This window comes from Limanda limanda, chromosome 5 (assembly GCF_963576545.1).
Source record: "Limanda limanda chromosome 5, fLimLim1.1, whole genome shotgun sequence".
In the NCBI taxonomy this organism is placed as follows: domain Eukaryota; kingdom Metazoa; phylum Chordata; class Actinopteri; order Pleuronectiformes; family Pleuronectidae; genus Limanda; species Limanda limanda.
The window spans coordinates 20,070,315-20,096,311 of NC_083640.1; the positions used below are offsets into that span (position 1 = coordinate 20,070,315).

Consider the following 25,997-nt stretch of genomic DNA (forward strand, 5'->3'; position numbering starts at 1 on the left):
TTATTCTTCAATCTGCCAACTGGGACCTCGCAAGGACCCACCGGATGCGGCCGTCCTAAACTTATTTGATTGAAATTACTAACAATTAAACGCATTAAATGCATGCTGAAATTGACAAATGCCACATATCTGTATACATCAATAGAGGAGGGGAAAAGTGCACATCAACATTTTTGCCTGGATTTATGAAAGGGGTGGGGGGAGTAGTTTCCATCAGGCGTTATCCTCGGGCTGCTATTGCGTAGTGCCGACTCGGGTTGTGTATCCCCACTGACAAGAAGCTGTGGGATTAGTGGAACCAGTCTCTCTCCTTGAACCTTTCCCAGTCACGTATACGGTGCTGCTTCTGTGCCCGGACCCTCACGGTTGTTATACTTCCTCGGGGAAAGATGTTATTATTGTCCGGGGCTGTGAGTGGAGCTGGGAAACTAACTCACCAGCTGAGCTAGCGTTAGCTCGCTAGCTAACAACCGGGCTCGACTCGACGACACAACAGGCTGCTTTGGGAACACGGTGTGCCCACAGTGTCAGAGCGACCCGGCGTCCCCCGAAGACAAGGACATTCTGCTGGTATCTCTAGCCCCGGGTTATCTGTGGATGTCCCCATTGTTGTGTAACCTTCCGCTCCCTTGCTAGCAGCCCCGGTGTGTCCGCAGCGTTAGCCGAGCCCCGCTGTCCCTGCGCCGGCTAAAAATACACGTCTGGTCCCCTGTTCTGAGCCCGTCCAAAAGTGGTTGTGGGGTGGTCCCTGTTGGACTTGTCTTCTCCGTCTTTTCTGGTCCCCTCGCTCGTGGTTTGACGATCTACATGGTCACTACCGTGGATTCAAGGCGACTGGACGAGCGAGTCGGACCCCGACGTGGTGAGCCGAGCTGGGCCGACCTACCCTTCCATCACAGCGGCTGGTGGGCTTCGGGTCTGTGGCTGATCGGTGGCCGGACATCGCTTTGCCCCCATGGCCGTGTCCTGCTTATAGCGACAATATAACAAACCTCGGTCCCAGCCCAGGTTTGCAAGACCCGAAACTTATAAAGGTCAGAGAAAGACGCTTTGTTTCCACTGTCACCTGGCTGAGCTCGACGGGACGCAGGACACCATGTCGGAGGACAACAACGCAGACAAGTTCATTAAGGTAATTTAAACCCAATCAAAGGTGAATCATAGTTCATCTAGATATTGCTGTCAATTTGCTATTGTTGTCAATTTGCTTTTGTTGAAGTGATCGGCTTTGTCTCTAAAACAAACAAACCAGTGAAGCATCAAGGGAACATGGTGGACATGTTTGTTGGGATTGGAGACTACTGCAGATGCTTGTTTTACTTACTTTATTGGTTTTGCATAGGTTGGTGTTACGTCTATCTATGTATCTTAATTGCCTAACCATCTAGTAATGATTGCAATAAAAAAAGTCATCTTGACTTTTCACCCATTGTCTCTTTGTACCTGAAAAGTGTGTCGTGGAAAAGTGTTTCTCATGACAAACATTATGGAGCTTGAATCTATCTGGCAGGATCATGGTCATTTACTAGCCAGTATTTCCATTTGTCCCTGGCTCTGGGATTTGCTCCTGGAACTGCTCGTGTCAATGTGTCTCTGCCAGGGCAGCTATGTCAGCAGTAATGTGTGATCTCCAGTGGCCCCAGGTTTCGCAGAAAGAAGTAGTACCTGGAAACTGGAACAAACCCATCATGCAGACTGGGGCCATTGTCATGAGAAAAAAAAGATTAGTGGTGTAGCTGCTTAATCCAGACTTTCTGGTGTCCTGACCTGAAGCACAACCTGAACCACGAAACGATCATGGTAACCTGGAGTGCATGACTAACTTTCTCAGAACAGGTTTAGTTACGAGGTTTGGATCCAAGTATGCAAACAGCCTGTGTAGTTTCTGCCTAAACTGACTGCTCTCAGGAATCAAGTTAATATTGTGTATTGTATTAAATATAATGCAGCTGATCTGTTGAGGGTGCATGTGGTTTTGCATTTATTTACAAACCTTGCCAATTCCATGTGAACTTGTTCATATCTTGTTTGGAAAAACCTCCAATTAATTAAGCCAATTGGTAATGAGGTCACATTATCTTGGATAATGGGTGACAGGAAGTCAGATCTCTGTGCAGCTGTGTGTGGAATATGAGCACCTAAGTTTGTGTTGCATAATAATCCTGATTATCATGAAGTTCATTGCGTTTACAGAGCTGTGAAGAGGCTAGAAAGGAGTCATAGGGAGGAGACATGGAGACATGATGGTATCGTGTCTCCTCCCTACGACTCACTGCCACCAGTTGGCAGTGGCTCCTGATTTTTCATATTCAGTTGGCCGAGACCAACGTGTTCTCAGAAAAATGGCTATTTTAATAATTTAACCATCCTGAATTTTAGGTACATGCAAGTTTAAACAGATGAGGGGTCATTGAACAGTTTTTATGTAAATACCTCCCCAAGACTGGAAATGAAAAACTGGACTGGACTGAAAAATTGACAAAGGTTAAAAAAAAAACAAAAAAAACACCACATGTCTTTATTGTAAGAACTTGATTTCAACCATTTCAACCATCTTCTTCCAGGATAGAATCCCATCCCTCTTCTATTATCCCTCTATAGCAGCAATCACTAAATATACAATTTATACAGTTTAGATGTTTCATAGCAGCTGACATTCCTGTTTTTCAGGAATAATGAGTGAAGGATTAGCACTCTCAAGTATCTAGTAGAAATGGCTTAGATTGCTATCACACAATCCGCTGCTCTCACTGAGTAGAACGTCTGTAGAATCAGCGAAACTCTAAAGTCTGTATTATGACAAACCAGTTCAGTTGATGACCTGTGTTGTGATAATGATTGGGAGTGGTCTTTCTTTTACAGTGTGTGTTTGGCTTTTCTTTCCCCGGGGGATGGAAGTGGGCTCTGGGCTGTTGATTGTGTTGCATGACGTAAAACTATAATGATTCCTGGGAAAAGTGAAAGGGATCCATAGTCTCATTATTATATTAGCAAGAGTTTTAGTTAATTAAATTGTTTGCCTCATTTTGACTCATTGACTCATTTTCTTTCAAACTTTTAATGGGTATTTTTATGTGGTTTCTGTTCCCAACAGGAATCATCGATTCTAGATGAGTACAACATAAACTGGACACAGAAGTTGGGAGCCGGCATCAGTGGACCAGTCAGGTGAGACAGTTTGTGTTTCTTCACCTTCTAAATGTCACAGTTTCTACTGATTTAACTGTGTGTGGGCTGTGTCAGATTGATGCTGCTGGGCCAATATTGCATAGATTCTTTTTTTTATTGAACCAGAAGACATCATTATAGTATCTGTTTGTGGTTGAGAAATCACTTGCTGAGAAAGGGATACTCTTATTGGAGCTGTCAATTTGGAACTGGCGTTATTTAGGATGGGAGAAATCCGACCTACATTGATCTTGATGAAAAACATCAGACATGAATAGAGGACTGATATTTCTGATGGCGTCTACACAACCGAGTGGTGGCTGTCATGGCACAGACACAATCCACGTAGGTACAGCATCTGAGACATGAATCCAGCTCAGCGTCTTTCCCTCACCCCCTTGAGTGAAAGGATCGTGGTCTGTTTTTGACTTCTTTTTTGTGTCCGGGCTCTTGCAGGCTGTTGTCAACATGCTATAGAGGAAACTGTGCAAAGCAGCTGACCTTCTTTTGAGAAGCTGCACTCAGCTCAAGTAGTCAAAGCTAGTGGATGTCCTTATGTACCAGGGTTAAACCTCCGCAGTTTCTTTTAATCTGTGCACTTCCCTCTGCATTCTTCTTTGTAATCATTCCCACTCTAAGACAAGGGGAATAACAGGACAGCACATTTGTGTGTAATACTACCAATAAGCAGCAATGACTCGAGTGTTTTTACATTTAAACTGTTATGCACAGAGTTATGTGGTTAATCTGGAGGACAGACTGGAGTTGTGTTGTGCTGTAAATCGAATCACCGCCAGTTAATTCCAGTGTTGTTCGGAGTATCTCTGTCATGTTCAGACATTGGCTCAGTGATAAAAGCAGCTGTTTGCCACTTCTTAAAGCTGCCGGTGCGAATCAGTATTCTCCTCTCCTGCCTCAGCTATCACTGACATTATGTGCTCGTATAAATAACATGTATATATCCTGAGATTTATTCATTTACTACAAGACGTCCCGGCGAGGCAGCGAGTGCTCCGAGTCCAGTCGTGTCCACTTAGGCTGTGTGCAGTGTCCTGCTGATTCCAGCTGTAATATATCAACGTCTAATACAGACTCCTCCGGCCCATTCGGCACTTTGAAGCTATCCCAGCCAGTTCTGGATCAGCAGTGAACAACCTGTTATTTTCTCATGTGTAGAGTTTTGGCCTCAAGTGGCAAAAATACTGAGAAACTGACTCATCAGGTCTCTGCGTCAACATACTCTTCAACTCTATGATATAAGCTGCACTTGTTCTTTGTTTTTCTGGCAAATCTTACTCAGCCCCGCTATTTATTTTTCTGACTCTGCATTCCACTCAGACCTTTGTCTAGTTTTTTATCCATTCCTAAAGATCACTTCCTCCTGTCTCATAGCACTGTGACTGTACCAGCCCCCCCCCCCCCCCCCCCGTCTAACTGTGATTCATTAGGTATTGCTTTCCAGTGAACTGAACTTTGGCCTACGCAGAATGTTTCTTGCAGCAAAGCTTTAATAGTCTAATCTGAGTTTAAGGGCCAGAGGTGACTGTTTTAAGTCGACTTAAAATTTGAGTCACTGAAGGAGTTAATGAGCTTTTTTAGAAAAGGAAGCATGTTTGAGTCTGTGGTCCAAACGTGTACTGTTACAATCCCAGTTTGAAGAAAACCATTGCCAGGGATTTTCAGTTTATTTCATGTCACAATGAAAAATATACAACACCCATTGAGGATATTCTTTGGTTTACTCTTGTTACAAACATGCAGCCCTGATTCATATTCCCCATAACAAACTGTCGTGTTGACAAAATACAGTTCTGAGCTCCACATAGTCAGCTGCTCTCTTTTGTCTGTGTTTATAAAGTGCTGGAATACATTTATTTCACAGCACACATTACCCAGACTTTGAGAAGGGTGCGGAAGTTTATCAGCTGCAAAACAACATTCAAAAATTGGACAAATAAAACCCGACAAGTATTTGTGCCGTGCTGCTAAACATTGTTCACAGCCACTGGAGCTGAACTCATTAGTTCATTAACAGATTTGCCAATCTGCTGAAAATGGATCTGTATCTACAATCAAAATGTAATATTCGTTTTCCCCAGTTGATGCTTCACTAATGGGAATATTTTTGTTGAGAAAAAAAACTAAAATGTCAGGTCAGGCTTATAGCTCCTGTCATTTCATAAGACTACACAATACACCACATTAATTCAGCTGTGTTTTGCAAAAGGAAAAGACTTGAGACTGTCTGGCATCATATCAAACAATATATGGCCTTTGAGATAATTTGTGGTTGTTGCAGTGGTTAGCACTCTCGCCTCACAGCAAGATGGCCATGTGTTTGAACCTGCTGACTGGAGTCTGCATGTTTGCCCCGTGGCTGCGTGGGCTTTAATTAGAGAATCTTGATCAAAATGTCGCTCCTGAAATAACCTGTCGAGTGTGTTCTCTCGCCGTGTGTCAGCTTGGATCACGTCCCTGCATCCTCAAAGGATAAGCAGTACAGCTAATAGGGAACAGATTGATATATTTAGAGAAGTGACCTGATTTTATGATGATGATGTCTCTGTATCATACCGATATGAATGTTGATGCATGCCTAGCTATGTATACCTTTTTACAGAAATGTATTTAAACTCATCCATCCTACAGCGTTTTACCTGTGGCACTGCAGAATGACAATAATTGGCGTATCGTGCTCTGTGATTGTTGACTCTTGTTTCCCTTCCTGCTCAGAGTTTGTGTGAAGAAGTCGACTCAGGAACGCCTGGCCCTGAAGATCCTCATTGATCGCCCCAAGGCCAGAAATGAGGTTAGAGGAATCTCCGCTGCGGTTGTGATTAATGCCTGTTGTTTGTTGTCTTTGGCCGTATCAATATGCTCCGTCTGCCCGCCTGTTATCTGTCTTTATTAATTCCTGTTTCCCGCTCCCTCGTCAATCTGTCTCCTGTGCCTCTTTGTCTGCGACGCCGTCTTCCTGCGGTGAACAGTTTGTCTCGCAGCCTCTCCATGTCATTAGCAGCCTTCTGTTTTGATCAAGCAGCTTTAGCAGCAGTGAGACATCCAGTCAAAACAAGCAACACAGACTTCACACCAGCGTTCTCACTGCTGAACTGTGAAAGCTGTCACTGACTAACAAATACTCACTTGTTATTACCTCCGGAAACAAAATATTTTATAGGCACTTATCTTTTTAAAAGAGGGTGGAGGTTAAGTACGTGTAAGGATGAGGCCAATTTGCATTTCTGGTCTACAAGGTTTCGGTCCCTCTTGCAAATTACTCTCTGCTTAGACTGACGCTGCATAATTAGTTGGCAGATGCCTCCTCATTGTCAGCTGAATAATTTGCAGTTTGTAGAATCTGTTTTATTTAACAGTTCTTTCGGCAGATTCTTGCAATGACAAATACGACTGAATAAAGATAAACCTGTTGCAGTTGTTGTGTCAGAGCTCCTTTTTACTAAAGTTCTAAACAACCTTCAGCTCCTAGGCATTCAAAGGAGAGGTGTAGTAGAGGTAAACAACATCTTCAACTGATGCCCACACAAAGCAGCAGCTGCCACATTTGTAGAGAACTTAAGAATCCATTGTGTGCACTGTCTTTTTAATATGGCAGGTCAAACCGTTTGGAGCAAATTTATCGATCAGTCCAGAAATTGCAGGAAAACAGTGCAGCTGTGCCCAGGACCCTGTGCTTTTCCTGCTGTGACTTATCAAATATCTTCTGTAAAAAAGCCCATCACCCAGTTTCTTCTCTGGTATGACAATGTACTGCGTCACTCACCTTGCTTGTTAAAACTGGATGTTGTAGACACACATATTATTGTATAGCAATAAGATGAAACAACTTCAAATGCTAGATTCAGCTTAAACACGGGTTAATTCATTTTTGTGATTCCCATGAGGACTAACAGACATTGTGTTGTATTTAATTTTTATTATTAAAAAACTGAAAATGTACTCTTTACTCCGTGTTTGATTTTGTTCCACACAGGTGCGTCTCCATATGATGTGTGCCAAACACCCAAACATAGTGCAAATCCTGGAGGTTTACGCTAATAGTGTCCAGTTCCCACATGAGTCTAGTCCAAGGTAAAGAGCTTGTGTGTGTGTTTGATAAATCCATCCCTCCTCTCTCAGGTTCCTCTGATCATCCCCTCCTTTCTGTTTTGTTTTTTACAGAGCGAGGCTTCTCATAGTTATGGAGATGATGGAAGGCGGTGAGCTGTTCCACAGAATCAGTCAGCACAGGCACTTTACTGAAAAGATGGCCAGCGAGGTCACTAAACAGGTGGGTGAACACTGACACGTGTGCACATACCACACACACACACACACACATCTGAAAAGCCATTTATTGATCCTAACGTATGTCTCACCTTGTGCCCTGTAGTATTTGAATTGTTTTTATTGTCTTTCTGGTACATTTTTAAACATATTTTTGCATTAAAATATGATAATGATAAATAAAAGGATATTAAATAACACACACACAGTGCTCATTCAGTCTTAAATCTCTTCCTCCTATAGATTGGTCAAGCCTTGGAACACTGTCACTCCCTTAATATTGCGCATCGTGACCTGAAGCCAGAGAACCTGCTCTTCAAGGATAACTCTCTGGTAAGTGGACGTTTCACAGATTTCAGCTGTAAATGCTGCAGTTGAAGTATCACAAAAATCACCACAGTTCTCACCACTTGTACTTTTGGACAAATCCACTGGACCCATAGAATACAGTATATGAATAGAATCGTTGCTAGACTTCAAGTCTGCAGCCTGTGCTTTACTTTTTGAAACACTGTGATGAGGAAATCTGTCAGACTGTGGCCAGGATGGTGATGAAGGTTTGGAAATATCCAATATGCAGTTACTGTGACAGATACAAGACATTCTATCAAGTGAAAATCTATGAAACCACTGAGATATAAGCTAAGTGAAAGATTTTATGAGAAGAAGCCACTAAAGTATATTCCTCTGCTTGCTCTACTTTCATCCCTCTCACTCTGTGTTCTGCCTCTTCCACAGGACGCGCCTGTGAAGCTGTGTGACTTTGGCTTTGCTAAAATTGATCAAGGAGACCTGATGACCCCTCAGTTCACCCCTTACTACGTAGCACCTCAGGTAAAAAGCAAACACAGCACAGACAACGTGTTTGTGTCTTGATGTCTCTGGAACATCATAAACAGAAAAATGATTATTAAATTAGGGTCTTTGATGCTTCCCTTCTGACTCCGTCTCTGTTCAGGTACTTGAGGCTCAAAGAAGACACCAGAAGGAAAAGTCTGGAATTATACCTACCTCACCCACTCCTTACACCTATAACAAGGTCTGTTGACATACGCATCAATTCACTTTAAGTCTTGTTCCTCATATTTGATTTAATGCTGATTTTATTTTTCTTAAATAAATGTTTCTTGTCTTTCTCCAGAGCTGTGACTTGTGGTCTCTTGGCGTGATTATCTACGTAATGTTGTGTGGCTATCCCCCGTTTTACTCCAAACACCACAGTCGCACAATCCCAAAGGACATGAGGAAGAAGATTATGACGGCCAGCTTCGACTTCCCTGAAGACGAGTGGAGCCAGATCTCAGAGATGGCCAAGGACATTGTTCGCAAGTAAGTCCTTTTCCCTTCTTATGTCTCTACACCGTCACAACTGAATCGCACACAGTTTACCCTGATTACATTTTTTAACCCTTGTCAAACATATGAGACATGTTGAATATAATTCTGAAACACACCTGGAAAGATGTTTTTAAGTTTAAGATGTTTTTTAGTATTAAAAAGTGATCAGAATCCTGCTTGCATCTTATGTCTTATTCCTGTATTTTTTTATCCCCACTTGTCTTACATCCCAAATCTCCTTCCTTCTCTCCTTCTTCCTTATTTCCATCCATCCCCTCATCCCTCTGTTCCCCCTCCCCTCTTCACCTGCTTCCCTCAGGCTGCTGAAGGTGAAGCCAGAGGAGAGGCTGACGATCGAGGGAGTCTTGGATCACCCGTGGCTCAACTGCACCGAGGCGCTGGACAATGTGCTGCCGTCCGCCCAGATGATGATGGACAAGGTGAGTGGGAAGTTACAAGTGAAAGAGTCGCACTGCACCAAGGCTGCTCGGTCGTCCTGCTGTTCCTGAACGAAGTCACCAGCAGGGGCCCCTGTCGTCAGTGGTCTTCCTTTATCATAACATGCATTATAGTGTCTTCCTCCTCTCCTCTGATGATCTGTCCCAGGCTGTAGTGGCAGGTATCCAGCAGGCCCATGCAGAGCAGTTGGCCAACATGAGGATTCAGGATCATAACGTCAGCCTGAAGCCTCTAAACTCTGTCAACAACCCGATCCTCAGGAAGCGGAAACTTCTTGGGTATGATTCATCTTCTGTCAAATTCTTTTTCCATTAGCTTTTTCTCATTTTATATTTAAAACGGTTGAGACATAAAGTAGATGTTTTCATGTATTCTCCAGTCTAGACACACTGCCCCACAGATTACACTCATTCTCTTCAGTCACTGCTTCACTGGCTCTTTCTCTCTCCATGTAGGAAATAGCCCTGGTTCATCTGTGTCTTTAATTAAATATCAATGTTTGAGTCCGAAATGTTTTTTGGTGTTCCTGTCGCAGCCCAAAGCCCAGTGATGGTTTCTTCATTCACGACCCAGAGAACGGAGGGGAAGACTCCAACGTAGCGCTGGAAAAATTACGAGACGTCATTGCACAGTGTATATTACCACAAGCTGGTTAGTAAAACATGGAGATTATAACTAACTACACCAAACACAGACATGCAACCAGTATTTTATGTAAGAAAAATACTGCAAAGACACTTGAAGGTTGATGCAACACAGAACACCACAGATGAACTGTGTACAATCTTTTCTGAAGTTTTGTTGATTGATGAGTGACGAGTGTGTTTTCAGTAGATTTGTTTCTCTATCAATATCTATTCTTCTTCCAGTTGTAGATGAAAACAAAACTTATTTTCAGGAAACAGATGATCAACTGTTAATGGATTTTCTCAGACCTTTATCAATAATAATTAGTACTGAAGCACTTGAAATGAAATTGAAATATAACGTCCTGTCAGCCGCAGTGTTAAATGGGTTCCCAGCTCTGCCCTGGTCTGTGTGGCTGATGTAAACAGGATTGATGAGGACATGTGCTGAGTGTTTCTTATTTATCACGACTCATCACCCGTTTCATGTTTTCTTGCCCACCTTTTTATATTTGTTATTATTATGATTCAGCGATTCTCTAGATTCTCGCCTCGATTTGTCATCAGGCTGCATGAGCTGTAGATACTGAGACAGTGTTCTCCTGCCAATGCAAAATGGCTGAGGGAGAAAGACGGCAGCTTCTGAGGGGAATGTCTTTGTCTGTCCAGGAGAGAACGAGGACGAGAAGCTGAACGAGGTGATGCACGACGCCTGGAGGTTCAACAGAGACTGTAAACAGCTGAGAGAAGGTCTGCAGGGGCTCAGCTGGGACGGTCAGTACCACTTCCTCTCTATCTGTCCTCAGCAGATGCCCTCCACCTTTTCTTTATCCCCTTGAGTATTCAACGAGAATCAAAGCAGCTGTTTTCCCATTTGACGTCTAGTTGAAAAGTTGCGTTGTTTTGAGAATATGCGCTGAACCATTTTTATTTTACAAAATGAACAATGTAGAAAAGATGATATTTATCTGTACAATTTAAACATTAATGTACATAATAACCTAATTCAAGCTCTATATTTGGTTGTTTTTGAGTTTTTATACATAGTTGTTGATACGTTTATGGTTAAACTATAAAATAATCAAGCCTCAGACAATTAACTGAAAAAATACAGGAATCAGTTATATAAAAAAACTACAGCTACATTTTTTTAGACTATCAACAGAAAACAAGGGTCAGTATGTTTTGTCTTTGTCTCTGTGGTTAAAGTCTAATAGATTACGAAGCAGATGAGTGATTTGCATAATTAGTTAAGCATTACAGTCCTGATTCTTTTCCAAATCAACACTATTCTTTAACTCTTTTTACGTGAATTGTTTGCTCCTCCGGTTATTCATTATTACAGGTTTTCTAACCGCCACCTTTTTCCGTTGCAGGACGAGCCTTCTCAGATAAAGTCGACCGGTTGAAGTTGGCTGAAATAGTGAAACAGGCCATTGAAGAAAAGACGATTCTCCAAGAATGTCATTAGCAGAATTAGTTTTTCTATCTTCTTTTTCTATTGTTTATTATGACCCTTTTTAACCCATGTCTGTAAAGACGCTTTTTATGTAAAAGGAAAACGCTAATTTTTGTTTTTTTCATGAAATCACTGGCAAGACCTATTGTACAGCTGTAGATATATTTCAAAAAGGACTCATTGGTACTACAATGCTTTTTTTAAATGGACACTTGCAAAGAACATGGAAAAAAAAACTATATTTTCATTTTTGCAACAAAAAAAAGACAAAAGAAGTGAAAAAATCTGTGAAAGAAATTATTTTCTGGGAGGGAATTTTTATTAGATGTTTGTCAAAGATATCATTTGTTTTTATCCCAGTAATTTTATTCTCTTTTATTTTTCTCTTAACCATCCTAATAACATTATTTATTTAAAAAAAAGAAGAAGAAGAGTTCCATTATTTTCTACTTGCAGCCTGGCAGCGGGCTCTAAAGTTGAGAAGCTGTCGTCTGTGTGACTTTGTTCTTCCAAACACGCGTCTGACTCTCAGACTGTGTTTAAACTATATCGATTTTTGTTTTTGCTTTTTTTTTGTGCAACTACACCTTTGACCTCTGTGTTATCTCGAGGTCGAAGCGAAGTGGGAATGGAGGTAAAAGAAAATGTCATGAAATGAAAAAAAATGAAACCTCAATTTTGTTCATTTTTTCACGACCCTCTTGTTAAAGCTGGCTTTCTTTCTGACTCATGTTGATCAACGTGTTGTTGACAAACAAATCTTAACTAAAGGATAATTTACTAACCTTCTTTCTGAGCTTTTAAACGTCTCCTCCTTTCAAGGGAGGTTTCAGGCCCACATTTTGGGGTCGAAGTATAAAAAAAACCCGTAATTGGACATTGAGTTAAGATTTTATTCTCTTTGTTTATTTCCAAGGTGAAGACTAACTTTTCATACTCATGTTGGATTCATTACAGCTCAGTTCTACTCGTGTGCATGAAGTGATGATGATACCGTTTGTCAGCTTCAGAAGTTTGTGTCCGTCGACTGAATAATTCCACATATTCGCAACAGCTTTTCGCTCGGCTGATTATTTATGATGTGATTCTGAAAGGTCTTAAGTTCAGTGTTCGTTTAAAGCCACAATCTGCTCGAGTTGCTTTGACGTTAAGTTGTATCCACTGGAATTCAGACCAGGGTCAGTGAATATTTAAGTGGTTTTTAAAGAACTACGAGAGGCACTCTGTGCAATGTAAGAAAAGATCAGTCAGCATTCTTGATCTAGTCTGTGAGGATGTCAGCTTTTATCAAACCTGCTGAATGTGCAATAGAGCAGTGGTTTAAACATGCATCCATAATGCATGCATGTACATGGCAGTGGGATAGTGTGCATCAGGTCGTTAGTATTACAGACTGAACACAGTCACTCATCTTCAGCTTCTAGTTAATTATTTCATATCTTATCATTGATTAGCCAGAGTGAAATCTTCATTGCTCTGATATTATCTGATATTATTTATTCACAGACATGTTTAAGAGAAGGGATTCCAGTTGAGGTGTGTGAATGAGGCCCTGCTGGCGGCGAGCAGCAGTTAGATGGATTAAAGTGCGTGTTCTCTTGTTCACATTGTTTCAAACACATTTTGTTTATTTCAAACAAATGCGTGACACTTTCTTATGAAATTCCCCCTTTTCTGATTGAAATTGTACGTTTATGCAGATTTTTATCAGTGAACATACTTCCCTGTTGAGATGACCATGTGATTTTTAATCTTTTTCATCTAAATGAAGAAGTGTATATTTGCAGACATTGGTGCAATATGTTTCCGGTGAAAACCACACTTCTCCAATTCTGGTGGTTTCGGACATTTTGAGACAAACTGGAGGATTAGGTTCCTCTTAAGGATTCAAAGGATTTCCCGCTCCTTAAATGAACCATTTAAAAATTGAAATACGTGAAAAATACTTTGTCTTATGGTTAAAAGGGCTGTTTTTTTTGTTTTTTTTTAAAGCTCTTGAAAAGTTCAGGACAGCGAGGATCCACTATATTTATAACTGACATGAAGATAGAGTGCAAGCCTTCCTTTGTATGTCTGTATTTCTTATTTAGGCTAAGCTAACCAAGGCGATCATTACTAACATGATTCTGAGAGGTCATCGGGACTCTGTCTCCCTTGAAAGCTGAACAATAACCTCAGCTCGTGTCTGAAAAGGCCTTAATATAACACGGCTAAGTTTAACGCTCAAATGTGCCTTGTTGGTGAAGCAGCGTCTCAATCCTTACTTGCTCTCATCCGTTACAAAACAAAACAGCAGGATGAAGATGGAAATCAAGAATAATCAACAGTAGTGATTCACATTTGGGATTTTCTTGTTTTCATGTGATAATGTGAACGTTTTTAATTTACAATGCTGGTTGTAGATTTTTTGGAAACGCGTTGAAATCATCGATCATATCGTTTAAAAAAATGTTATGCATTAGTTTGCTATAAAATAATAATAATTTCACAACTGAGATGTTAAGGGTGGTTCGACAATTTGGAAAATGTATTTCTTCCCCGAGAGTCAATTGACAAAACCAAAATTCACGGTTGATATATTCCTGAGATGGGCATAGACACTTGTCTCTGACAGTTGCCTGGCAACAGGCCCTGGCCACAAAGTAGTCCGGGGCGTAGCCCGTGTAAAATGGTGAATTGTGGTTTTTCGAAAATGAACATGTGATTTAACGAGCTGTGTAAATGTAAGGGGTAGAAACATTCATATTTCCACCATAAATCAAATGTGTTGGTTCCTAATGCTTTCAGAGCTGCAACGATCAGCTGATTAATTGATGAGTCTACTGATGGAAAATGAATCTGTTAGTCAGACAAAAACAAGATATCTGAAGAGGCTGAGATTTTTCACAATATTTTGACTTTTGTAAAAGACTGAACAACAAACCAAGACGATATTGGTCCCACTCGCAGCCTTATTTGTTTAACTGTGCAGAAGCCTTTGATTCATCTTATGTGGGATCATTCATGTTTGAGTGGTATTACAGAATCAGCCCATCTTCTGGGTGGAGCCTAATAAATGCTGCTGTTTTGTTGACCTTACAATGAATTTCTCTTTGTGTGCACGCGTGGGTCACTGTATGCTGAAGCTTTTGTTCAGCAAATCAATGCATCAGATCTGCTTCCTCCCGTCTCTTCCCCGCCCACAACTCACAAGAGTTTATATCCTCTGCGGCCTGAGAGAGCATTATTGTCGAGGGGCAGTGAATTATCAGTGTTGTTTGCACTGTAAAGTTGTGTACGGAGACTTTACAGGATGAAAACTGGAACAATGAAACCCCCATGGGAAACTGAAGGTCGGACACAGTCACCTGATGCTGCTCAGTCTGACTCTGTGCTACTGGAAAACCCAGAGAGCAGTTGATTTTCAAGATGCTACCTCCCACTGTATCCTCTTGTTGGGAAACCTACATTCAAGTTTATCCAGCTTTCGACTTAACCAGAAATTCCTCAATTTTTCACAACTCTTCTCTTCTTCTTATCTGCTCGATGAAAACCATTTCAGATTTACTTTTGAACTTTTACTTTGTTTTTATCCAGGCTCTCAACATGGATCGAACTTGTTCTATTTGTTTTGAATAACATCTCTTTTAAAAGAGCTGAAAGGCAGATATGGTTTTGTCACCACTCTTGATAAATACCAGTTGCTTGTGTTTCCCCTGCCGTTCTTGTCTATGTTGGAAAAAATCATTTCAAAGTCCGGAGCCTCTTCTCTGCTTTATCTCTGTTTTTATTTCTCCTGCAGTTATGTAGCATGAACCCAAACCCGTCACCAAGGACTCGCTGTATTTTCTGTCATGTCTTTTTTCTTTGGCCTTTTCTGCCTTCTCTCATTCTCTGGAATGTCATCAACATGCTGACTTTTTAATAAAGGAATTCTTTGACTTTGCAACATGTTTTCAGAGGATTTATTTTGTGTGAATTCCTGCTTGGATTAATATACAGTCGACAATCGTATTAACCTACATGTATAGAATGGGTCCGTTTGTACATTTGTTCTCAGTAGTGAGTGGAATATGGGTTTTCCTTGAAGCTTTTTAAGTAGGAATTATCTCTAGTTTGTTATCTGTTTATTTATTAGCAGGATTACGCAAAAACTACTCCACCTATTTCCTGTGAAGTTCCACAGAGGGGTGGAGTATGACCCAAGGAACAACACATTGAACTTTGATGTGTAGCCGAATCAGGGCTGAGTCCGGATTCTTTGTAATTGTTAATAATTGTCAAACATTGGTATTTATGAATTTGTGCAATTTGGTCCAGATCAAAATAATAACCTGGATCTAGTGAATTTAAATGTGGTTTGATAATAAGACTAGCCTTTCTACTAAGTGTCATTTTTTTACCATCTAGTCTGGTTTTTATTTGAACATTTAGTCAAAGTTTGCAGACATATGTACTTCATGCTATTTGCTATCTGATTAAAAGACATCTGCTCAATGTGACGTTTAAGTTAAAAACAATTTATTGCAGATCGAAGACAAAGCAGATAGAAATCTCAAACTAAATCATCTGAAGAATGACATTTTCACATTGAAACAGAACCATAGACATAGCACATATTTAAGGCACTTTAATATCCTTTGTAGGAAAACAGCAATGAAACCAGAAAAATTGCTCCCAGGATGGAATTCTAACCATCAAAAGCTAGAAAGACGAAACAAAGGTTTTTACACAGGACAGAGTTTTCTTTAGTTACACTGAGCTGATTGGTGTTTAACAGCAGTGGAAATGTTACAACACAGACCAAAATCCCTGCAGCACAAAACGTGAGAGGTGAGATTCCATGACATCACATTGTGAAGGTGGGAGCATCACTACCATACATGACAGTTTCCTGAATCTTTCCCCCATTAGGCCCATTTTATTTTGAATTTGACCGAGCAGATAACACAGGAATGTCTCATATTAAAAAGGGAAATATTACACGTGTTGCTTTGCCTCCCCAATGTACATAAATATACATAAACTATGCTCAGTGGTGACAAAGCATCAAGAGATTCATCCAATTCTGTTAAGGTGACTCTGCAGTTCAGGAATTCCAGGGGAGCTTGAAAACTACACACAGACCTGATCAATCCTTTAATCTGCACTGGCACTTTAATTCCCACTTTAAATAGGTTAATCATAATCTCTACGCTTGAAATGTGCTTCTTAGAGCTTTGGTCCCTTTTCCACAACTATGTACTGTAAATTCTGCCCCTCGGCCCGCAGTGTGAAACCGAAGATCCAAGACCAACTCCTTGCACATGGAGATGAGCTTTGGAAAAACGGGCAAACAGTAACACCGCATCAATCCAATGCTGTGAGATTCACACTGATGCGATGCAGAAGGTCGAGGACTGAGGTGTTTGTACAAGGTAATAGAACAAAAATGGAATTACAGATGAAAACAGAGCAGCAAATCCATTTTTGGTCTGTAATAAAAACTCTCCCAGCCCGCCAACTACCAATGGAAGACAGCGCCAACGTTTCAGCTTAGTCCGAGTCCTCGTCGTCCAGATACTCCTCAGCGTTGCTGATTGTGCGGATGTGGGCTGTACGAAGACAAAAGAACAGTTATCAGCAGTATTTTTTAAATACCCATCTTCAAAACCTTGTGACTTTACGTCTATTACATCTTCTGTGAACACTAACAATTAAACAGAACAGAACTGTAAGGGGTCCTTTAGATAAAGAGCCTCTTCATCCCTTATCCCTCATTCCAGTTTTCAACAGGAATATTAACTTTGATTAAATACAATATCTTTAGTTCATGCTGCTTACACAAGACATGACAATACAACATGGGCATTATATTTATAGATTCAAAAGCTGAGACTTTACCCAGGTGACATTTCTATGCAGGATAATATACTAGGGCTCATCTCATGAGGCAGTCACATGACAGTAAGGGAAAATTCAACCGACCAGGTGTCTCACTGCTGTGACCTTGACAAACAGGGAGTTTGCTACAGCGGACGGACACAGCAGATAGACACAGATGATGATTTCATGTCTTTTTTCACATTACAGTTTATGAAGCACCTCTTTGTTTTAGTTCTGGCTTGTTTTTTTCATATCGTCTTATGGAACCCCTCTTTGTATAAGTCCTGGCTTTTTTGAACTTGCGTCCAGTTGTTCCATTTTGAGCACCCTTGCTTGTTGTGTAAACTCTGCAGAGCTTATTATTATATTTATTTAATATATTTTCCAACATGAATTAGCCCTTGGAAAGTGGATATTCAGAGCCGGGTAAGTCTCTTATCTTCTGTTGGTCACTGTTTACAGTCTGGTGAGTCCACACAAAACAAACAGATACTTTTTGTAGGTGTTTTAGGTCCAGACAACATTATAGGTCAAACTCTATTTACAGCTATCTGCGTATGAATGCAGATAAATGAAGAGGCCGAATGCGAAAGCATTTTGATCAACATGTTCCTGCTCTGCTCTCCACATGGACTGTTTACCTGTGGGCAACCAAAGCCAAACCTGATTGGTCAAAACTACAAACCAAAAACCAGAAAATCTGGTTCACTCGCCCACAGATTCTGCATATTACCATGCAGGTGCATGTAAAACCGAGCTTGAGTGCTGCAAGTTTGCCCCCTAGTGGCAGCTGTACTTACTGCTTCCCTGCTTCCTCTTGAGAAGTGTAGCACACTGAGCGTTTGTGGCCATTTCCAGAGCCAGCTTGTTCTCATTGTTCCTAATGTCCGTCCTCGCATCTGAAAAGAAAGTACACAACAAAATAGAAACTACATACAGGAAGACACACCCTAACCCAAAAATAAAACTGCATGTGAGCACAGACCAAATGTCCTTATTTCCTCAATCTGGAGTCAAACACTCACAAAAGCTTTGATCGAATGTTTCTGAAACTCTCCCTGTTTTTAACGCCCTTTTTGATACGTTTACAGATAAACATAAAAAAAAGCCGAAGATGACAAACTCACCCTTGTTCAGCAACATTTCCACAATGTCGGAGTATCCCTTCCAGGCCGCTGCATGCAGAACCGTGTCCCCAAGTTTATTCTGAGACACAAAACAACATCATCACTGCCAACCCCCCCTGCCGAGCATCAACTTTGATATTATCCAACTCCATTTGCATCATGTACTTCTAATCCATTTTCACTGGCTTCAGGTCCAGCATCATATTCAAAACTGAACTACCAAAGTGGAAACCGCTCATAGTGATCACGTCTGTCCCAGGACAAAGTTTTCCTAACCTTGGGCACCCTGAAAGATGCTTTATAACTCCAAGCTATTATCATTATTCGTGAATGTGCTTTTTACGTTTTTTTAAAAACCCATCTCACCTGCTGGTTGAGCTCCACATTGGACTGTCCGAGCAACGCCTCCACCACATCTGGCAGAGAGAAAAAGAGAAGTTTACGTGAGAAATTGAACATCAAATGACACTTGACACATCAAAAGCAAGCAGGAACAATGGAGGGTCACTACTGAACTGGAACACTCAAAGAACAAGTTCCTGTTTTTAACTACTTCACTTCTGTCATCAAAAAAAATCTGTCTACATGTCACAAATAAACTTGAAAATAATGTGTGTTTGTTAATGAAAGATGAACTGCACCAAAAAGCTGTTGGTGCATTTTCTCCTATCAGAGATATTACCTTTATGTCCTCCATGGCATCCCCAGTAGAGGGCAGTGTTTCCTGCCTTATCCAGCCCATTAATTCCAACCTTGTTCTCCAAACATTCCCTTAGCCAGCTCAGATTTCCTGTTCAAACACACAAATATGTGCCATAAACACACAGAGTCGAAAGGAGATGGGTACTAATAATGTGAACAGTGTGTGAGCAGAAAGGGAAAAAAGATGTTAACAGGACCAAAGCGGCTTTTACTGTCGCCACAAAGACACAACTGTGTGGGAGGGACGGTATTACAACATAGATAGATGTCTCAAAAAACATTTAACAGATAAATAAGACAAGGAAGTAGCTGAATCTGCACCTCGTTTGGCTGCTTCATGCATTGGGTTGTCAATAGACTCTGCCTGCTCAGCCACTGAAGACACAAAACAAAAACATTAGTTCATCGTCGAAGGGAACATTTCACGAGACAAAGGTCTGTATTATATTTCAATCACCACATACACCTTATGACATTTAAACTTGTACTCACCATAGTTACTAGGAATTAGTCCTGTCCTTCCTCTGCACGTTCCCTTCCACCAATTTGTGTCACTCTGGGGATAAAAGTCATGCAGAAGTCTTCGTTTTAATAAAATCCCAGAGTTTAATGAGATGAACGGAGCAGAGGAGTATAAATAGAATGGAGAAATGACAGTGGACGATGGAAAATGACAAAATACAAATAGGGCAAAAAAAAAGAGGAAGAAGTTATTTTAATTTTGTGAAACACGAGGATACGGTGAAAAAGACAAATCTGAGGTTTCACTTACTGTGTCCGAGATGTACAAGATGTCCCCTTCTTCAAAGTACAGCTCGTCTGGCTGGAAACCAAAAAGTTAACAATGAGAAAATGTTAGTGTCAAATTACCTCAAACTAAATTTAAAAAAAATGAAACCTAAGATAATCTGAGCCGTGTTTTGAGAAGTGTTACGTATTCACAGCAGTTTAGTGTCACATTTCACCCACTTTCTCCTCCCCGGCTTCTTCCCCTTTCCTCCACCAACTGAAACAATCATCACTGATACATTTTACTGATTGTACACACAAGTGTGGATGGAGGAGGTAGAAGCTGTATTAAGTTTTTATTTTATTTACATAAATAGTTCTTCTGTAGAGGTATTTCTTGGGTGAGTTGCTTTTATTACTGCTGCATTTCATCTACAGCTGAAACAACAGAAAAGGTTTCACATACTCTTCTGATCATAAATTCATCGTTTCAATAACTTTCCAATATAAAGCAGGTTCACTGGCTCCAGCTTCTCTAATGTCACGTTTTGTTCTTTCCTATACGACCGTGCTCTGAATATCTCGTTCATTTATCACCACCCCTCTTCAAATCTGGTGGAGCATGTTTTAAACTATTCACTGCTTGGAATTAATCTTTCCCCAGTACAGGGATTTTCTGACAATTTCACTGAAAAAATGTCGAAGTTATTCTCCATGTTTGTTTTGAATATAAACATTATGTTCACACATTTTAAATGATTCATTAGTACAGTCTAATTCTGACATTGTATCACTTTCTTTTTACCATGTTTGAGTTTTGATTTTGCAAAGCATCACTGGAGGTCAGCATCTAAATATGTGGTTTAAATATCCTTCTTCATTGTTGCAAAATCTGCACAATGTACAAGGCAGAGATTCAATAAAGCAAGAGTTTTGCAATGCAATTTCTTGTTTCATTAAATGTTAATGACACCAAATCAAGTTACAAAAACTTTTGTAAAACACACAAATAAAACAAAGCTTGATGAACACACTAATATAGTGTAAAATTAAGCAAATACACAAAGAAGCACTGCTAATCGAAATACTCATTGAAACCCATGTGTGGAATGAATCTATTGACAGATGAAACAGTATTTAATCTGATTTTAAAGAACTCAATAAATGGTTTTCAACACTCAGGAAACATTAGAAAAACAATCAATCTTCAATATGAGGCTCTTACCGTTCTGGGGTCGAAGGTGAACGATGCTCTGAACACCTTAACCTGGCCTGGAATGAGAAAAACACAGGCTGATAATCAGTATGTGGCAGGTTAGAGCAGAAATGTGATCAGGTCACATTGTACTTGAGAAGAGACATAGTTCCATGAAACCACACACGCTGTCACGACCCTGCAGATTAACACGCTTCATTCACCACAATGAGTCTGCAGGTGAGTCAGTATAAATAATCTTGGCTTTATTTTGGTAAATTCCTCATACACACACACACACATAATAAAATCGGACATTATCAATTCATTTTCAAGAGCCATCTGTGTGAAGCATGTGACTCTACAACCTCTAACACTTGTACATGTAGTGCAGGGAGCATGGAGCTGGTGGTTGTGTGTGCAGCCCTGAGGCAGCCGGCCCTGGGGCTGCGCTGGTTCACAGTCGAGCCTGGCGTTGGCTCGGCTGCTGGAATGCAACCAGAGTGGTTGAGGCCTAAGCTGAAAGCTGAACTAGTTCAGAGAGACCGAGATAAATCACTTAAAGAAACAGTGACATGCTCCCAACCCTTTTTTTTTTTTTGGGACCAAGTTGTTACAGAATGCTGAACTGTAGCTTTAATACAAGGTTCAGGACACAACAAAAGCCAGAGTAGCAGCATTTTATTTGATTATTTTGATTTGCATCTGATTTGTAGATAAACAATACTCAGTGCTTCACTCTACTGACGTCACTCAACCATTTGTCTGGTTGTCAAAGCTCTTATTGTCAAGGAAGCTGCTGTCAGACGTGCACAAAGGTCTCAAACATTTACTGGACCCCCCCCCCCTCCCAACCCTTTTTTTTTTTTTGGGACCAAGTTGTTACAGAATGCTGAACTGTAGCTTTAATACAAGGTTCAGGACACAACAAAAGCCAGAGTAGCAGCATTTTATTTGATTATTTTGATTTGCATCTGATTTGTAGAATCCCCCCCCCCCTTAAGTTCACCTTATTACATAAAAACCACTGAACCGAAACTAAAACAGATATTTGTTTTTCATCCTCTTGGTGATATTTGGTGCAGATCTGGATAATGATCTGGATTTCTCTGACGGAAGTATGCACTCTTCTAGATTATACTTGAAACTGGGTGATGTCAAAGTTGTGCAGCTCCTCGTAACTTCAGAAAAATATTGATAAAATCATTCCATCAGTTACATTATTTCTTCTTGCATTACAATGTTTATCTGTGTTGTCCCTGTTACATAAACAAACAAAAATTGAGCCAGAATTGAAAGAAGTTGTACTAAAGCTGCTGATAATTATTGAGCAGCTTCCTGTGAGACTGACACTGATAAATTTGATTCCAGACAGCAAAGAGAAGCCGGCCAGGACTGAGCGTTGGACAGATGCACAGCTCCCCTCTGCCGTTACTCAAAGTTCCTATTTAGTAAACACACAGAGTCTCAGTGAGTCAGAATGAGAGTCTGAGTCGCTGCACAAGCTGAGCTCTGTTCAGAAAGAATGTGTTCTCTCTGCAGGCCCGGTCATGTCGCTCAAAACACACAAGAGCCTGTGCCGACTGGTCCAGGTTCTCTCTGCTTCCCCGGGCACTCACAAAGATTTACTCATGCTAACATCATGTAAAGAAAGAGAAGAAAAATCACCTCTCAGTTAGAACAAAATGTTATCAGGACACTTTTATCAGCTTGTGGCGTAATTTGTAATGATATCCATCTAGGTTGTTTCATTGCAAAGGAAATTTCCACAGCTCTAGTCTCTCCTAAACACTTGTCAGATCTGGGTGGCTACTTCATTCCTGCATGAAGCCCGACCCCAGATGCTAACCACCACAACCTTCCCTAAGAGCCATTAGAGCAGAAACTGTAACGTTTTTAATAAACTAAATCGATTAATTGTTTGGTCGACAAAATGTCAAAACAGTTGACAAAAAATACCAATCACAGCTTTGTAGAGCTGGAGGCGACGTCTTCAAATGTCTTGTAGCAACTAGTTCAAAACAAACTGCGACTATTTAAAGCACCCTGAGGAAACAGGTCTTTCACTGTTTTTTGCCAAAAACCTAAAGCAACTATGATTATATTTCTGTTAATCAACCAATCGATTAATCAACTTATTCAGCTCCAAATTGAATTAGTTACCAGGATCAGTTACCAGCAGTCCCGAAACTACCACAGTTAATTTAGACAAACTTGATAGAGACCAAAGCCATCTGTCTCTGAAACTTGAGGAACTGCTCTCAAATCTCTGAATCAGCACATTCATGTTAAATATATCTAGTATAATCTGCCCGGCCCGCCATGCAGCTCAAAACATGTAGTTAGTGAATGTACGTTACACATCCTCAGCTGTGTAACGTACACCTGAATCCTGGGATGTTCACATCTCGTGAGAGACGAGAAGCTTTGTCCATGTGAGGCATCATGGCGACGGCAGCTCTCCTACAATGCATCCAGCTGCCATCTGTCCTCACGACCAGGTGAGGGGTCATGGAGTCGACTCATGAATAACCGAGAAGAGTATGACATCATGTGCCGCTAACAGCTTTGACTTCATCAGAGACGATGACTCACAGGTTACTTTTTTGTTCCCCTCATGAGAATCTTCGCTACCCGGTGCCAACCTTCGATTTGTACCACAGACTACATCCCAGAAAACGAGCATACAAACGCTTTCAACTAAATGTAGCATTTTAATATTTGCACAGGTTGTAATTTACTTGGGTGTATTAGACTGCATTTGGTTATTGAAAAGTGGTGCCTAATAAAATGCAATTTCTGCTTCCAAAAGGATTCAAAACTATTATCAGTTGATAATCATGTTAAATGTCACATTATTATTTAAATGACGTTTAAAGACACATTTTTGCTCCAGAAGGTTGTGGTTTAAATCTCTTCTTTATAACTTAACATTTAATAAATCTGAAAAATGCAATAATAATTTGTATTGTTGTATTGCCCAGTAACTCTAACAACAGATGGACTCTGTACTTTTATTTATATAAAGGGAATTTCATTCAAATTATACAGTGTTGCAAGTGGAGTTGAAGCACTTGGCTGAAAAACTTAGTTAAATTCAGTCTCAATGGGCCCATTAAAGGTTCAGTGTGTATAATTTAGTGACATCTAGTGGTGAAGTTGTGTGTTGCAGCTGAATGCCCCTCACCCTCCCCTTCCAAACTTGAGGCCTTCAGTTGTCCTAAAAATTCAAAAGGTGTTTGGTTACTGTAAAAAAACATGGCTGCCTTCGTGGAGAAGACCCCTGTTTACACTCCTGGTGTAAATATAAAGTGTTTAAATATAAATGGTCCGTTCTTGGGGCAAGAAAACAACAATTCGTAGAATTTAGATGAAACACACCAGAGAATTCATCACAAGGATTATTTTATACTCAATTTCTGCCAATAGATCCATTTCCCACAAGTCTTAATAAAGAGTGCATATTAAAGATGAGGGGAAATGACCGGCACCTGACTTTCTGTGATTATGAGGCACATTTCCTCCTGTTAGGTTTCAAACAGCAGCACAGACAGGAAGTCGAGAGGAAAGTCACTGACCAGAGGCTGATCAGCACATCGGAACCCACCGATGACAACACTCTTATTGAGAAATAGGGAAGTCTCACAAACACTCACACACGCACGCGCACACACACGCACAGGCCTGTAGCTGGATCTCCCTGTCAGTCAGCAGCGAGGACACTTGCTTCCGCGGCTCCGTGGACCTGCTTCTCTCGGTGGAAGTCACGGAGAAGTTAGATCAGAGTTCCCCGAACACACGACACGAACCTGCGGGACCCACTGACCCGGTCCCCGCCCACGACAAGGTGCGTGGTCCGCGTGCAGAGGACAGAAGTCGGAGGTGGATTCGAAGGGTTTTCCCGTGGCTTCAGCTCGGTGGTCTTACCTGGTTTGGCCGGTTTGGGAGGAGGCTTCGACATTGGCGGGACTCGGAGGAGAGAAGGAGGAGAAGCTCGCTGGTCTCACTGGTTCCCAGCAGAGAGAAGAGAAGCTGGACTCACTGGTTCCTGCAGAGAGAAGAGAAGCTGCTGAGCTGCTGCCAACGAGGAAGTTCAGAGGGAGGCGGACGAGTCGCACTGCGCATGCGCACAACACCGACCTGCAACTGCTGCTAAACAGGATGATGAGAGATAGAGAGAGACAGAGAGCGAGAGAGAGAGAGAGCAACACATGATAGATAGATAGATAGAGAGCATAAGAGAGAGATACAAGTTAGTTGGAGATAGATAAATAGATAGATAGATAGATAGATAGATAGATAGATAGATAGATAGATAGATAGATAGATAGATAGATAGATAGATAGATAGATAGATAGATAGATAGATAGATAGATAGATAGATAGATAGATAGATAGATAGATAGATAGATAGATAGATAGATAGATACAAGTTAGTTGGAGATAGATAGTTACATAAATAGATAGATAGATAGATAGATAGATAGATAGATAGATAGATAGATAGATAGATAGATAGATAGATAGATAGATAGATAGATAGATAGATAGATAGATAGATAGATAGATAGATAGATAGATAGATAGATAGAAAAATAGAAGATAGATAGATAGATAGATACAAGTTAGTTGGAGATAGATACTTACATTAGTAGTTAGATAGATAGATAAATAGATAAATAGATAGATAGATAGATAGATAGATAGATAGATAGATAGATAGATAGATAGATAGATAGATAGATAGATAGATAGATAGATAGATAGATAGATAGATAGATAGATAGATAGATAGATAGATAGATAGATAGATAGATAGATAGAGAGAGAGAGAGATAGATAGAGAGAGAGAGAGATACAAGTTAGTTGGATAGATAGATAGATACAAAAATAAAGAATAAAGATACTATTCAAAATAAAAAATTGAATAAATCAAATCTATTCAAATTTATTTAACTCTTTTTTTATTAATTCATCTATTTTGTCCGTAAACATTGATGTTTCTGTTTAAACAGTTTTCTTTCTTTCTTTCTTTCTTTGTATCTTTGTATCTTTCTTTTTCTTT

The 25,997-nt window shown here is 40.5% G+C and overlaps 2 protein-coding genes across 2 annotated transcripts; one reads left to right on the forward strand and one right to left on the reverse strand.

The window, feature by feature from the left end:
• The first annotated feature begins 274 nt into the window (after positions 1–274).
• Positions 275–15,262, forward strand: mapkapk5 (MAPK activated protein kinase 5). Its single transcript, XM_061071652.1, has 14 exons — positions 275–1,132; positions 3,095–3,168; positions 5,902–5,977; positions 7,160–7,257; positions 7,348–7,456; positions 7,696–7,785; positions 8,191–8,286; positions 8,411–8,491; positions 8,594–8,781; positions 9,110–9,230; positions 9,397–9,527; positions 9,785–9,900; positions 10,545–10,649; positions 11,252–15,262. The coding sequence occupies exons 1-14, from the start codon at positions 1,097–1,099 to the stop codon at positions 11,344–11,346; spliced, it is 1,416 nt and encodes a 471-aa protein (XP_060927635.1). The 5' UTR covers positions 275–1,096; the 3' UTR covers positions 11,347–15,262.
• Positions 15,263–15,812: 550 nt separating this feature from the next.
• ostf1 (osteoclast stimulating factor 1) lies at positions 15,813–25,046 on the reverse strand. Its single transcript, XM_061071490.1, has 10 exons — positions 24,859–25,046; positions 20,962–21,008; positions 19,780–19,830; positions 19,500–19,563; positions 19,329–19,382; positions 18,988–19,095; positions 18,672–18,721; positions 18,306–18,384; positions 17,979–18,077; positions 15,813–16,907 (listed from the first exon to the last, which is right to left on the reverse strand). Exons 1-10 carry the CDS (start codon positions 24,890–24,892, stop codon positions 16,849–16,851), a joined length of 645 nt encoding a protein of 214 aa, XP_060927473.1. The 5' UTR covers positions 24,893–25,046; the 3' UTR covers positions 15,813–16,848.
• Between the last annotated feature and the right edge of the window lie 951 nt (positions 25,047–25,997).

Bases quoted from the DNA above. Each gene is read 5' to 3' on its own strand.
- mapkapk5 (XM_061071652.1), top strand. From the start codon at position 1,097: ATGTCGGAGGACAACAACGCAGACAAGTTCATTAAG. The intron at 8,782-9,109 runs GTAAGTCCTTTT...TGCTTCCCTCAG, and splicing joins GCCAAGGACATTGTTCGCAA to GCTGCTGAAGGTGAAGCCAG. The intron at 9,231-9,396 runs GTGAGTGGGAAG...GATCTGTCCCAG, and splicing joins CCCAGATGATGATGGACAAG to GCTGTAGTGGCAGGTATCCA.
- ostf1 (XM_061071490.1), bottom strand. From the start codon at position 24,892: ATGTCGAAGCCTCCTCCCAAACCGGCCAAACCAG. The intron at 19,564-19,779 runs GTAAGTGAAACC...TTTTATCCCCAG, and splicing joins TCTTGTACATCTCGGACACA to AGTGACACAAATTGGTGGAA. The intron at 16,908-17,978 runs GTAAGTACAGCT...GTCTTCGTACAG, and splicing joins CAAGAGGAAGCAGGGAAGCA to CCCACATCCGCACAATCAGC.